The sequence below is a fragment of the Lathyrus oleraceus genome, unplaced genomic scaffold (genome assembly GCF_024323335.1).
Source record: "Lathyrus oleraceus cultivar Zhongwan6 unplaced genomic scaffold, CAAS_Psat_ZW6_1.0 chrUn0477, whole genome shotgun sequence".
Classification (NCBI taxonomy): Eukaryota; Viridiplantae; Streptophyta; class Magnoliopsida; order Fabales; family Fabaceae; genus Lathyrus; species Lathyrus oleraceus.
Window position 1 is genome coordinate 23,433 of NW_026112868.1, and position 13,675 is coordinate 37,107.

The 13,675-nt window shown below is 30.3% G+C and overlaps 1 protein-coding gene across 2 annotated transcripts; it reads left to right on the forward strand.

The window, feature by feature from the left end:
* The first annotated feature begins 8,168 nt into the window (after positions 1-8,168).
* LOC127114266 (long chain base biosynthesis protein 1) lies at positions 8,169-12,039 on the forward strand. Of its 2 annotated transcripts, XM_051046572.1 has the most exons (9): positions 8,169-8,605; positions 8,696-8,768; positions 8,845-8,977; positions 9,582-9,756; positions 10,192-10,332; positions 10,416-10,511; positions 11,091-11,232; positions 11,345-11,472; positions 11,553-12,039. In XM_051046572.1, exons 3-9 carry the CDS (start codon positions 8,928-8,930, stop codon positions 11,727-11,729), a joined length of 909 nt encoding a protein of 302 aa, XP_050902529.1. In that variant the 5' UTR covers positions 8,169-8,605; positions 8,696-8,768; positions 8,845-8,927; the 3' UTR covers positions 11,730-12,039. The 2 variants fall into 2 exon arrangements, with proteins under 2 accessions (XP_050902529.1, XP_050902530.1); XM_051046573.1 differs by lacking the exon at positions 8,845-8,977.
* Positions 12,040-13,675: the final 1,636 nt, after the last annotated feature.

Consider the following 13,675-nt stretch of genomic DNA (forward strand, 5'->3'; position numbering starts at 1 on the left):
CTAACCCTAATTCGATTCCCTGCCGTGTCTGCGGTCACGAATGTAAATCAATTTTCGATCTCAAAATTCATTTCAAGAGAGTTCATCTGTACCAGCGTAAGAAGTTAAGGGAAAAATTGAAATCCATTAAGTTGAGCCGGTCGAAGGTCTGGTTCGTTCGGAGAATCCATACTTATAATGAAGCTGCGGGAAATATTGTTGCGCCTAGGGTTGGATTTGGTTTGGGTTCGGAGTTGCGGCGCACATGGGTTTTCGTTAAAGTTGTGAAGGTTGGTGAGAAGGGGAATGCGGCGGATTTGTGGTTGGAGAGGGAGATGATGAGTGGAGAGGTTGGTTGGTTGGTTTTGGTTTCGGATGATCGGGAATTTGCGGAAATGTTGAGGAAGGTTAGGGAAGCGAATTTGAAGACTGTTGTTGTTGGAGATTATTGGGATAGGGATTTGGGGAAGAATGCTGATTTGTGGCTTCCTTGGAATGTTGTTGCGAATGGAAAGGTTGAGGGAATGGGTTTAATGGGAAGAACAGAGGGTTCGGATGATGAATTGGAAGGAGATCATAATCTGGGCTATGATGAATATGTAACCGAGGAAGAACTATTAGATGATGAAAGGTTTTAAATAACTGTCGCATTGTGTTATATTTAAGGCTCTCGCGATTCTGGTCAAGTTGTAAATTTGTAGATGCACTGTTTTCTTTGTTTTGAATGACTTATAAGTTTTTAGATTTGTGTCTTAATAGCTTTTTGTTTTTACATATCTTATACCTGTTGCTATAGATTTGTGTCTTAAGGATTCATGTATTGGTTACATTTGTTGAAGCTTATGAGAAACAAATTGATCTTGTTTGAATATGACAATCACTAAGTTTGTTGAATTGAAGATGGACAATGAGAGTAGATTTAAGGGGAAGAAGTCAAGACCAAAGTTTGTCTCAATCTCCGAATTCCATTGAGTGCCATGACATTGTTGGTGTTGATTCCGAAAAGAGAAAGACATCGATGGTGATGACTCTGGTATAAAAAGATTTAGGGTAATGATAACTTGTGCCCCAAGGGCATAAGTTATGAGATGAATATAGAAATAAATTTTTGATAATTGGATATTGAATTTATTAGATTTTATATTTAATAATTTTATTTTTTTTCAATGCAAATTTCTATTTTTGAATTTCTTAACATGTGCTTTTGGGGTACAAGTTAGCATTACCCAAAGATTTAAGCCGGAAACTTTTATTCCATTGGGCTACTGTTTTATTTAGAAAATTTCACAAGACATTTTTCTACCCCGCCAACAATACTATTCTTCGTTACAAACCTTATTATAAGGAGCACGTTGCTTTTAAACGAGGGTAACGTTAATTAGTATCCTATCCTCTTGGCACAAGTTAAATATGTAATTAAAGTTTTTAATTAATTTTTTTAATATAAATTTTTATAAATGATTTTTTAATTGTGTTTCGGACACAAATTAGTATTATCCTTTAAATAAGAGGGAAACATATATGGTTCTATGTTTTGATAGTTAAAGTTAAAATTAGTTAAAAGTTTAAATTTAATCGATAATTCCATCTACAATATTTGGAGTGGATAAAAAAATCGATAATTCAAATTAAAAGAAATAAAAAAATTGATTTTTTTTGTTGTTTTAAAAATCGAACTAAATCAAATAAAAATAAAAGTGGTTTGGTTCAATTCTTAATTTTAATTTTAAAAAATTTCAAATCGTTAAACCGAAATAATAATTATAAATATTTACTTTTTATTTAATCCTCGGTAAAATTAACCTTCAAATATAAAAAATAAAATTATAAGTTAGAGCTAAAATCAAACTTCAAATATAAAAAATAAAAATTATAAACTAGAGAAACTTTTCAACAAACTATTACTCGGGTTATCTTTGTTTCTCTCGACAATATCATTTTGTTTATAGATTATGGTTGTTTTATGTTCAAGTTTTTTTGATTAGTTTTTATTTTTTATATTTTTTTTCTTCATCAGCAATTTTGAATTTAGTTTGTTACACGATAGTTTTAATGTGTTTTTTAAAATGTGATACATGTTAATAATTCTCATATTAATCATATTAAGTGTCAACTTTTATATTCATTTGTTAATTTATTTCATGATACAGTCATGTTTCGTATGAATTATATATTATATGAAATGTCTTATTTGAAAAATAATAATATAAAATACACCAAAAAATATAATATAGAAAATACACATATAAATATAATATTTAAAAAAATATTCTAAAAAATTGATCAACCAAATCAAATTGATTATTTTATAAAAATATAAAAACTATCGATGGATATATTATCGGTTCTGACGATTAATTTAACCCGTTCAAATCGAAAAAGATAACACAATAAGTTAAAAATGAGATAAAGGTGAAATAATTCATTGCCCGACAAATGATGGATATTAGTATTACGGAGGTTGGACCTGTAAATACTGTGCAAATAATGGTAGATAATGTATCAGTTTGTAAGCAGAAATAGTCTCAATTGTAATCTTATTTTTGGCAGCTCACAGAATTGACCTCCATTTTAAAATTCTTTAGTTGTGATCTCTTTCGGTATATTTTGATTTTATTTAAAAAAGAGTGACGATATATGTTTTAATAATGTAACATAAGACCTCATGATGCATAATCATTCAAATAGATTATTTTCATTTGTCATCTAAATTATTAAAATGAATAATTTCCAAAGTTGAAAATATTTTTTAAAGACTTGTTGAAATTTAGGACTATTTATTTCAGTCTTTGTAAAATAATTTTGTGTTACATTTTTTTGTTTTAAAAAATTTTAAATGATAAATTAGATTAAATAGTTTTTCTTAAAATATTACTCTAAGTATTTTATTCTTTTGCTTTAAAAAATTTTAAATTTTTTATAAATCATGTAAATTTGAATTTATTAAGAATATTTTTTTATAAAAGCTATTTATAAATATATATTTTTAAAATAGTTTGTAATTTTCACTATGTTTTAATCTTTAATATATAAAATTGATATTTTATTTAAAATATGATTTTTTTAAAGAATTTTAAAATTATTTTAGAAAAATTATGGTCTTTTATGCTAAATTGATATGCTAAAACATCTCTTAATAAGTGTTAATAGTCCCATATCATTTTGTTATATGTTACGTTATGATAAATATATTAAATCGTTATTATAAATATTAAACATTACCATTTAGTCTATGAACTTGAGAGTCAATTAAAAAAGAAATTTTTTAATTTAAACATAATAACGTAATTATTTGTCATCCATCGATGGTATTTTTATGAACGGGCAAAAAATGGAAAGAAATTTAATCTCAATTATTAAATCATCTTTCTTGCAACAGGTAGAATTTCTCAAAAGAAAAGAAGAGCAGATTTTAGTGTATAAATATCAAATTATTCAAAATATGTAATATATTTCAAAACTATATGCATTATATACCATTATGTGTTTTATTTATGTTAATTTTATTTTTTACTTTTATTTTTTGGATAAATGAATCACAATTGTAAGATTATATTAATGTATATGTTTGTAGTTCTCTACGTATTAACGGTCTTAAAATATAAATTCAAAGTTCGGGTTTGTTACAAGTATGTATAAAACGGTGTGCAAATAACCACTCCCTAGAAAAATTCCATACCATTGGGCCACAATCCACACGAGCAAGCCCAATTATCATCCGTAACAAAAAAAAAGCTCCTATCGCATTTAAAAAAAAGCATTCTTCTTCGTCGATACGAAGAGAAGCATGCATTCTCTGTTTTTCCACAGCGCAAACGTAACAACACTACACTCTCTCAACTTAACTTCTTCACTTCTTTTCCAAATAATCACAAACTCTGCTCAAAACCCGTTTCCAATCCTCCATCAAAATCAATACACCAATCCCCAAACACGTCCCTAACAAAAAGGTTATAATCCTCTGGGACCTCGACAACAAACCTCCACGTGGACCTCCATACGACGCCACACTCTCTCTCAAAACCCTCGCTGAACGCTTCGGCGACGTCGTTTCAACCTCCGCTTACACAAAACGACACTCCTTCTTCAATCTCCCTCAATGGAATACCAACCAAAACCCTAACCCTAATTCGATTCCCTGCCGTGTCTGCGGTCACGAATGTAAATCAATTTTCGATCTCAAAATTCATTTCAAGAGAGTTCATCTGTACCAGCGTAAGAAGTTAAGGGAAAAATTGAAATCCATTAAGTTGAGCCGGTCGAAGGTCTGGTTCGTTCGGAGAATCCATACTTATAATGAAGCTGCGGGGAATGTTGTTGCACCTAGGGTTGGATTTGGTTTGGGTTCGGAGTTGTGGCGCGCAGGGGTTTTCGTTAAAGTTGTGAAGGTCGGTGAGAAGGGGAATCCGGCGAATTTGTGGTTGGAGAGGGAGATGATGAGTGGAGAGGTTGGTTGGTTGGTTTTGGTTTCGGATGATCGGGAATTTGCGGAGATGTTGAGGAAGGTTAGGGAGGTCAATTTGAAGACCGTTGTTGTCGGATGATCGGGAATGTTGATTTGTGCTTCCTTGGAATGTTGTTGAGAATGGAAAGGTTGAGGGAATGGCTTTAATGGGAAGAACAGAGGGTTCAGATGATAAATTGGAAAGAGATCAGAATCTGGGCTATGATGAATATGTAACAGAGGAAGAGCTATTAGATGATGAAAGGTTTTAAATAAGGGTCGCATTGTGTTATATTTAAGGCAATCGCGATTCTGGTCAGGTTGTAAATTTGTAGATGCACTGTTTTCTTTGTTTTGAATGACTTATAAGTTTTTAGATTTGTGTCTTAATAGCTTTTTGTTTTTACATATCTTATACCTGTTGCTATAGATTTGTGTCTTAAGGATTCATGTATTGGTTACATTTGTTGAAGCTTATGAGAAACAAATTGATCTTGTTTGAATATGACAATCACTAAGTTTGTTGAATTGAAGATGGACAATGAGAGTAGATTTAAGGGGAAGAAGTCAAGACCAAAGTTTGTCTCAATCTCCGAATTCCATTGAGTGCCATGACATTGTTGGTGTTGATTCCGAAAAGAGAAAGACATCGATGGTGATGACTCTGGTATAAAAAGATTTAGGGTAATGATAACTTGTGCCCCAAGGGCATAAGTTAAGAGATGAATATAGAAATAAATTTTGATAATTGGATATTGAATTTATTAGAATTTTATATTTAATAATTTTATTTATTTTTTCAATACAAATTTTCTATTTTTTGATTTCTTAACATGTGCTCTTGGGGTACAAGTTAGCATTACCCAAAGATTTAATCCGGGAACTTTTATTCCATTGGGCTACTGTTTTATTTAGAAAATTTCACAAGACATTTTTCTACTCCGCCAACAATACTATTCTTCGTTACAAACCTTATTATAAGGAGCACGTTGCTTTTAAACGAGGTAACGTTAATTAGTATCCTATCCTCTTGGCACAAGTTAAATATGTAATTAAAGTTTTTAATTAATTTTTTTATATAAATTTTATAAATGAATTTTTTAATTTGTGTTTCGGACACAAATTAGTATTATCCTTTAAATAAGAGGGAACATATATGGTTCTATGTTTTGATAGTTAAAAGTTAAAATTAGTTAAAAGTTTAAATTTAATCGATAATTCAATCTACAATATTTGGAGTGGATAAAAAAATCGATAATTCAAATTAAAAGAAATAAAAAAATTGATTGTTTTTTGTTTGTTTTAAAAATCGAACTAAATCAAATAAAAATAAAAGTGGTTTGGTTCAATTCTTAATTTTAATTTTTAAAAATTTTCAAATCGTTAAACCGAAATAATAATTATAATATTTACTTTTTATTTAATCCTCGGTAAAATTAACCTTCAAATATAAAAAATAAAAATTATAAGTTAGAGCTAAAATCAAACTTCAAATATAAAAAATAAAAATTATAAACTAGAGAAACTTTTCAACAAACTATTACTCGGGTTATCTTTGTTTCTCTCGACAATATCATTTCTTTATAGATTATGGTTGTTTTATGTTCAAGTTTTTTTCATTAGTTTTTATTTTTTATATTTTTTTTCTTCATCAGCAATTTTGAATTTAGTTTGTTACACGATAGTTTTAATGTGTTTTTTAAAATGTGACACATGTTAATAATTCTCATATTAATCATATTAAGTGTCAACTTTTATATTCAATTGTTAATTGATTTCATGATACAGTCATGTTTCGTATGAATTATATATTATATGAAATGTCTTATTTGAAAAAATAATAATATAAAATACACCAAAAAATATAATAATAGAAAATACACATATAAATATAATATTTAAAAAAATATTCTAAAAAATTGATCAACCAAATCAAATTGATTATTTTATAAAATATAAAAACTATCGATGGATATATTATCGGTTCTGATGATTAATTTAACCCGTTCAAATCGAAAAAGATAACACAATAAGTTAAAAATGAGATAAAGGTGAAATAATTCATTGCCCGACAAATGATGGATATTAGTATTACGGAGGTTGGACCTGTAAATATTGTGCAAATAATGGTAGATAATGTATCAGTTTGTAAGCAGAAATAGTCTCAATTGTAATCTTATTTTTAGCAGCTCACAGAATTGACCTCCATTTTAAATTCTTTAGTTGTGATCCCTTTCGATATGTTTTGATTTTATTTAAAAAAGAGTGACGATATATGTTTTAATAATGTAACATAAGACCTCATGATGCATAATCATTCAAATAGATTATTTTCATTTGTCATCTAAATTATTAAAATGAATAATTTCCAAAGTTGAAAATAATTTTTTTAAAGACTTGTTTGAAATTTAGGACTATTTATTTCACTCTTTGTAAAATAATTTTGTGTTACATTTTTTGTTTTAAAAATTTTTTAAATGATAAATTAGATTAAATAGTTTTTCTTAAAATATTACTCTAAGTATTTTATTCTTTTGCTTTAAAAAATTTTAAAATTTTAAAAATCATGTAAATTTGAATTTATTAAGAATATTTTTGTATAAAAGCTATTTATAGAATATATATTTTTAAAATAGTTTGTAATTTTCACTATATTTTAATCTTTAATAATATAAAATTGATATTTTAATTTAAAATATGATTTTTTTAAAGAATTTTAAAGCATTCTTCTTCGTTGAGAGGAAGAGAAACATGCCTTCTCTGTTTTTCCACAGCGCAAACGTAACAACACTACAGTCTCTCAACTTAACTTCTTCACTTCTTTTCCCAAATAATCAGAAACTCTGCTCAAAACCCCGTTTCCAATCCTCCATCAAAATCAATACACCAATCCCCAAACACGTCCCTAACAAAAAGGTTATAATCCTCTGGGACCTCGACAACAAACCTCCACGTGGACCTCCATACGACGCCGCACTCTCTCTCAAAACCCTCGCCGAACGCTTCGGCGACGTCGTTTCAATCTCCGCTTACACAAAACGACACTCCTTCTTCAATCTCCCTCAATGGAATACCAACCAAAACCCTAACCCTAATTCGATTCCCTGCCGTGTCTGCGGTCACGAATGTAAATCAATTTTCGATCTCAAAATTCATTTCAAGAGAGTTCATCTGTACCAGCGTAAGAAGTTAAGGGAAAAATTGAAATCCATTAAGTTGAGCCGGTCGAAGGTCTGGTTCGTTCGGAGAATCCATACTTATAATGAAGCTGCGGGAAATGTTGTTGCGCCTAGGGTTGGATTTGGTTTGGGTTCGGAGTTGCGGCGCGCAGGGGTTTTCGTTAAAGTTGTGAAGGTTGGTGAGAAGGGGAATGCGGCGGATTTGTGGTTGGAGAGGGAGATGATGAGTGGAGAGGTTGGTTGGTTGGTTTTGGTTTCGGATGATCGGGAATTTGCGGAGATGTTGAGGAAGGTTAGGGAAGCGAATTTGAAGACTGTTGTTGTTGGAGATTATTGGGATAGGGATTTGGGGAAGAATGCTGATTTGTGGCTTCCTTGGAATGTTGTTGAGAATGGAAAGGTTGAGGGAATGGGTTTAATGGGAAGAACAGAGGGTTCGGATGATGAATTGGAAGGAGATCAGAATCTGGGCTATGATGAATATGTAACAGAGGAAGAACTATTAGATGATGAAAGGTTTTAAATAACTGATGCATTGTGTTATATTTAAGGCAATCGCGATTCTGGTCAGGTTGTAAATTTGTAGATGCACTGTTTTCTTTGTTTTGAATGACTTATAAGTTTTTAGATTTGTGTCTTAGTAGCTTTTTGTTTTTACATATCTTATACCTCTTGCTATAGATTTGTGTCTTAAGGATTCATGTATTGGTTACATTTGTTGCAGCTTATGAGAAACAAATTGATCTTGTTTGAATATGACAATCACTAAGTTTGTAGAATTGAAGATGGACAATGAGAGTAGATTTAAGGGGAAGAAGTCAAGACCAAAGTTTGTCTCAGTCTCCGAATTCCATTGAGTGCCATGACATTGTTGGTGTTGATTCCGAAAAGAGAAAGACATCGATGGTGATGACTCTGGTATAAAAAGATTTAGGGTAATGATAACGTTGTAAATTTTGCCTCAGCAAACTATCTTGGGCTTATAGGTCATCAGAAGTTACTTGTAAGGAAATATTCCCATAGAAATAAATTATTTCTTTTCCTTTTGGGCACTGATCTGATGCATTGACTCTATGTTTACTTTATCTCGCAGGACTCATGTTCATCTGCTTTAGAGAAATATGGCGTTGGTTCTTGTGGTCCCCGTGGGTTTTATGGAACAATTGGTAAGGTTCAGTCTTAAAGTTTGTTTTTGAGGAAAAGCATCTTCCCTTTCCCTTATGATACTTTTCCTTTGCCCAGATGTCCATCTTGATTGTGAAGCGAGAATAGCAAAATTTTTAGGAACACCTGATTCAATTCTGTACTCTTATGGACTTTCGACCATGTTCAGTGCTATTCCCGCATTCTCTAAAAAAGGAGATATAATTGTGGCGTAAGTATGCATAGCTTGTCTTTTAATATCTACTGTGCAATCTTGTTAAATTTTTCCTCAGCTTTTTTGTCCGATGACATTATATTGGCCAATGGGCATTGATAGCCAGATACCACATATAGAATTATTTGGATTGTTTTATAATATTGCTTTTACTTCTTTATTGAATAAACCATCAATTTAGTCCCTAAACTGTAACTCTATTCAATTTAGTCTATAAACTCTAACTCTATTCAATTTAGTCTTTAAACTAAAATATAATTAGTCCCAAAATAATATGAAATCCATCAATTTATCCCCGAACATCCTAATAGCAGAGATTAAATTGACGGACTTTATATACTTTAGGGGCTACTTATTATAATTATATAGTTTAGGGACTAAATTGGAGAGAAAGTGATAGTTTAGAGACTAAATTGATGATTTATCCCTTCTTTATTAGAATGATGCAAATAATGATCCGATTTCTTCTCCATCCACTTTATTTTTCTAGATGTATTAAAATATTGTCACTTAGCACATGTTGATCATCGAAGGCGTTGTTTATATAAGCCTGTTGTTTCAAAGGTTCAAGCTTCATACATAAGTTTATTCCTTTTAACAGAGACGAGGGAGTCCACTGGGGAATACAAAATGGCCTTTATCTTTCTAGAAGCACAGTCGTATATTTTAAGCACAATGACATGGATTCTTTAAGTAAAACTTTAGAGAACATTACTTCCAAATATAAGGGGACAAAAAATTTGAGGCGATATATTGTCGTTGAAGCTCTCTACCAGGTAGATCTCGTTTTTCATTTATGTTTTTTTGTTAGCTTTACATATCTATACCATGTTTCCAATGAACACTTATAACCTTTAGGTTTAAAAGCAATCAGCTTTACTAATTGCTTGCTTCTTCTTGCAACTTGCAGTATCGGTAAATTGTGCTATATGAACTACTATTTCTGTTAAGATAGTACAGTATTTAACAAATGAAATTTTAATATGTATATATATCTGGATTGAAATAAAACTTTGAGCCTGTTGGTGTCTATTACAGTTTGTTCCTTAAAAGACTATTGTTACTTACCCTGGTTTTCTCAACCATTGAGTTGTAATAGTTATTTTTTCTGTTGACATACTAACACCTTTTATGATCATATGCCTTACTTGCAAGCAAACAAAAATTGCTTGTCAGTAACTATTGACATATGTTTCCTTGAATTTTTTCAGAATTCTGGCCAAATAGCACCCTTAGATGAGATCATTAAATTGAAGGAAAAATATCGTTTTCGTATTTTATTGGATGAGGGCAACTCGTTTGGTGTACTTGGAAGTTCTGGAAGAGGTCTCACCGAACACTATGGAGTACCAGTATGTACTGAAAAATTCTGTTTGGGCGTGGGTATATATTCAAAACCGTAATGCTATTTATGATTTTTGGTTGTGTGCTGCAGGTTGAGAAATTAGATCTTATAACTGCTGCTATGGGACATGCATTGGCCACAGAAGGAGGATTCTGCACCGGAAGTGCAAGAGTTATTGATCATCAAGTATGGTAGTGTTATCTATGATACTTAATTATAACCATCTTGGATTTCCATGTATGCTGAAACATAAGAGAGGAAATGTTCTAAATGTGGAAACTAAGAATTTATTTCCTCTAGACTCAACAAGTAATAAAGATAAGTCGCCTTTGGTGGTTCATAATATAAGCAACTTATAATTAATGTACTATACTTAATGCTATTATTCAATTAAGCGTAGCATAGATAAAGATGTTGAGTTGGATATGTGGTAAGACTAGACATGATAGAATTATAAATGATAACATTAGAGAGAGAATTGAGATAACACCTATCACGGAAAAGATGATGGAAACAGACTTGGTGATTTTGATAAGTAGAGAGAAGACCTGAAGATTTTGTAGTAAGGAAGCTAAAACTGATGAGCAATAGTCAGAAATCACCAGAGGCATAGGAAGACTTAGAAAAACGATAAGAGAAACTATTGAGTTGGATAAAAACATGATATATGATAGAACATTATGGCGTTGTCTAATACTTTTAGCTTACCCTACTTTATGAGATAAGGCTAGGTTGTTGATTCAATTAATGTTTCAACAATGACAGCGGTTGAGTAGTTCTGGCTATGTCTTTTCTGCTTCTTTGCCTCCATATCTTGCAAGTGCTGCAATTACAGCTATTGATGTCCTTGATGAAAATCCCAATCTGTTAACAAAATTGAAGAACAACATTGCTGTGTTATGGAAAGGTAGGCTTTGATCTCACTGCTATTTTCGTGAACGGAACTGTATTGCAGTAGTGTCCATGAGTTCGCTTGTGCACAACAGTCTGAATTACTGTTTATTTATTGGCTACTGCAGGGCTGTCGAGAATACCAAGCTTCACAATCGCAAGTCATCCAGAGTCACCAATTGTTTATTTGAGATTAAAGCAGTCAACAGGTTCTTTGAAAGATGACCTACAACTGCTTGAAAATATTGCCGAGCGAGTAAGAAATGCAGTTCTTTTTTGATTGAACAATGTTCATTATTTTCAATTTTGTTGGTACTTAATATCGCGTATTCACAGACTTTGAAAGAAGATTCTGTATTTGTGGCGGCTTCAAGAAGATCAACATTGGACAAGTGTAAATTGCCTGTAGGAATTAGATTGTTTGTTTCTGCAGGGCATGAAGAGTCTGATCTTCACAAAGCATCTGAATCATTGGAAAGGGTTGCCGCAATAGTCCTTGGCGGTCGTAATTGAAAGTTGTACTGTACACCTCTCTTTCTTTTCATGTTCCAAAATGTCAATTCTATTCAACTCTTAGCCGAGAAATTTTGAAATCCAGGCAGATAAATGAAGTTCTGTAGTTGGTAATTTATGTAATATTTTCCGGGCTAGCTTAGGGTAACAATTTTTTTGGGAATGCTATTCTTTGATATGCGTTGAGTGGTGGAATAAGGATTTAAGTTTCTAATCATCATCTGGGAAATGCTTATAAATTATATTAGGCTTAATTTTCTTTTTGTGTTGACTCCTTGTATATCAATTTCAATGTTACATTATTATTTCACTGGTTAGTTGTTCATCAAGATTGCTGAAGGTTTAAATTATTGTGTGCAAACCTAGTCAACTTTCCCTAATATGTAAGTCAACTTTCCCTAATATGTAAGTCAACTTTCTCTTATTTTTATTTAATTGTATTTTTGGTCTCCTATTTTATCACACCGACTAAAATGATCTCATTAGAACTGAATATTTTGATTCTGCGGTTATCACATTTGTTGCAATTTTGGTCCAACCTGTATTTTTAACCCCTAAAATGGTGTTTTTTGATGCAAAACTTGTGGTTTAGTGTCTCAATCAATTGTAAATTTGAAGGGAAGAAGATACCTCTTTTAGTGCATAATAAAATCATCTTTGTTATGCTTAAAAAAATACTATTTAGGGAGGAAAATTATGGGTTAGTACCAAAATTGCAATAAATGTGATAATTAAGAGACAAAAAGTTCGAGAGACTATTTTCTTGTGTATGATGAAAATAGGGTTTGGTTGAACTTGTACGAATGATTAAATTTTGGAAGACATTTTAGAAAATTTCACAAGACATTTTTCTACCCCGCCAACAATACTATTCTTCGTTACAAACCTTATTATAAGGAGCACGTTGCTTTTAATCGAGGGTAACGTTAATTAGTATCCTATCCTCTTGGCACAAGTTAAATATGTAATTAAAGTTTTTAATTAATTTTTTTAGTATAAATTTTTATAAATGAATTTTTTAATTTGTGTTTCAGACACAAATTAGTATTATCCTTTAAATAAGAGGGAAACATATATGGTTCTATGTTTTGATAGTTAAAAGTTAAAATTAGTTAAAAGTTTAAATTTAATCGATAATTCAATCTACAATATTTGGAGTGGATAAAAAAATCGATAATTCAAATTAAAAGAAATAAAAAAATTGATTGTTTTTTGTTTGTTTTAAAAATCGAACTAAATCAAATAAAAATAAAAGTGGTTTGGTTCAATTCTTAATTTTAATTTTTAAAAATTTTTAAATCGTTAAACCGAAATAATAATTATAAATATTTACTTTTTATTTAATCCTCGATAAAATTAACCTTCAAATATAAAAAATAAAAATTATAAGTTAGAGCTAAAATCAAACTTCAAATATAAAAAGTAAAAATTATAAATTAGAGAAATTTTTCAACAAACTATTACTCGGGTTATCTTTGTTTCTCTTGACAATATCATTTTTTATAGATTATGGTTGTTTTATGTTCAAGTTTTTTTCATTAGTTTTTATTTTTTATATTTTTTTTCTTCATCAACAATTTTGAATTTAGTTTGTTACACGATAGTTTAATGTGTTTTTTAAAATGTGAAACATGTTAATAATTCTCATATTAATCATATTAAGTGTCAACTTTTATATTCAATTGTTAATTTATTTCATGATACAGTCATGTTTCGTATGGATTATATATTATATGAAATGTCTTATTTGAAAAAATAATAATATAAAATATACCAAAAAATATAATAATAGAAAATACACATATAATTTTCATCATTTATTTCGTGCACTTACAAGTAATTAATTTTACTATCACTATAATTTTATGTCGAACTTATGTCATGAAAATACATGTTTGAATTTTTAATCATAAATCTTACATTACAATTGATAGATGAATAACGTT

Bases quoted from the DNA above. Each gene is read 5' to 3' on its own strand.
- LOC127114266 (XM_051046572.1), top strand. From the start codon at position 8,928: ATGTTCAGTGCTATTCCCGCATTCTCTAAAAAAGGAGATATAATTGTG. The intron at 8,978-9,581 runs GTAAGTATGCAT...TCCTTTTAACAG, and splicing joins AAAGGAGATATAATTGTGGC to AGACGAGGGAGTCCACTGGG. The intron at 9,757-10,191 runs GTAGATCTCGTT...GAATTTTTTCAG, and splicing joins TCGTTGAAGCTCTCTACCAG to AATTCTGGCCAAATAGCACC.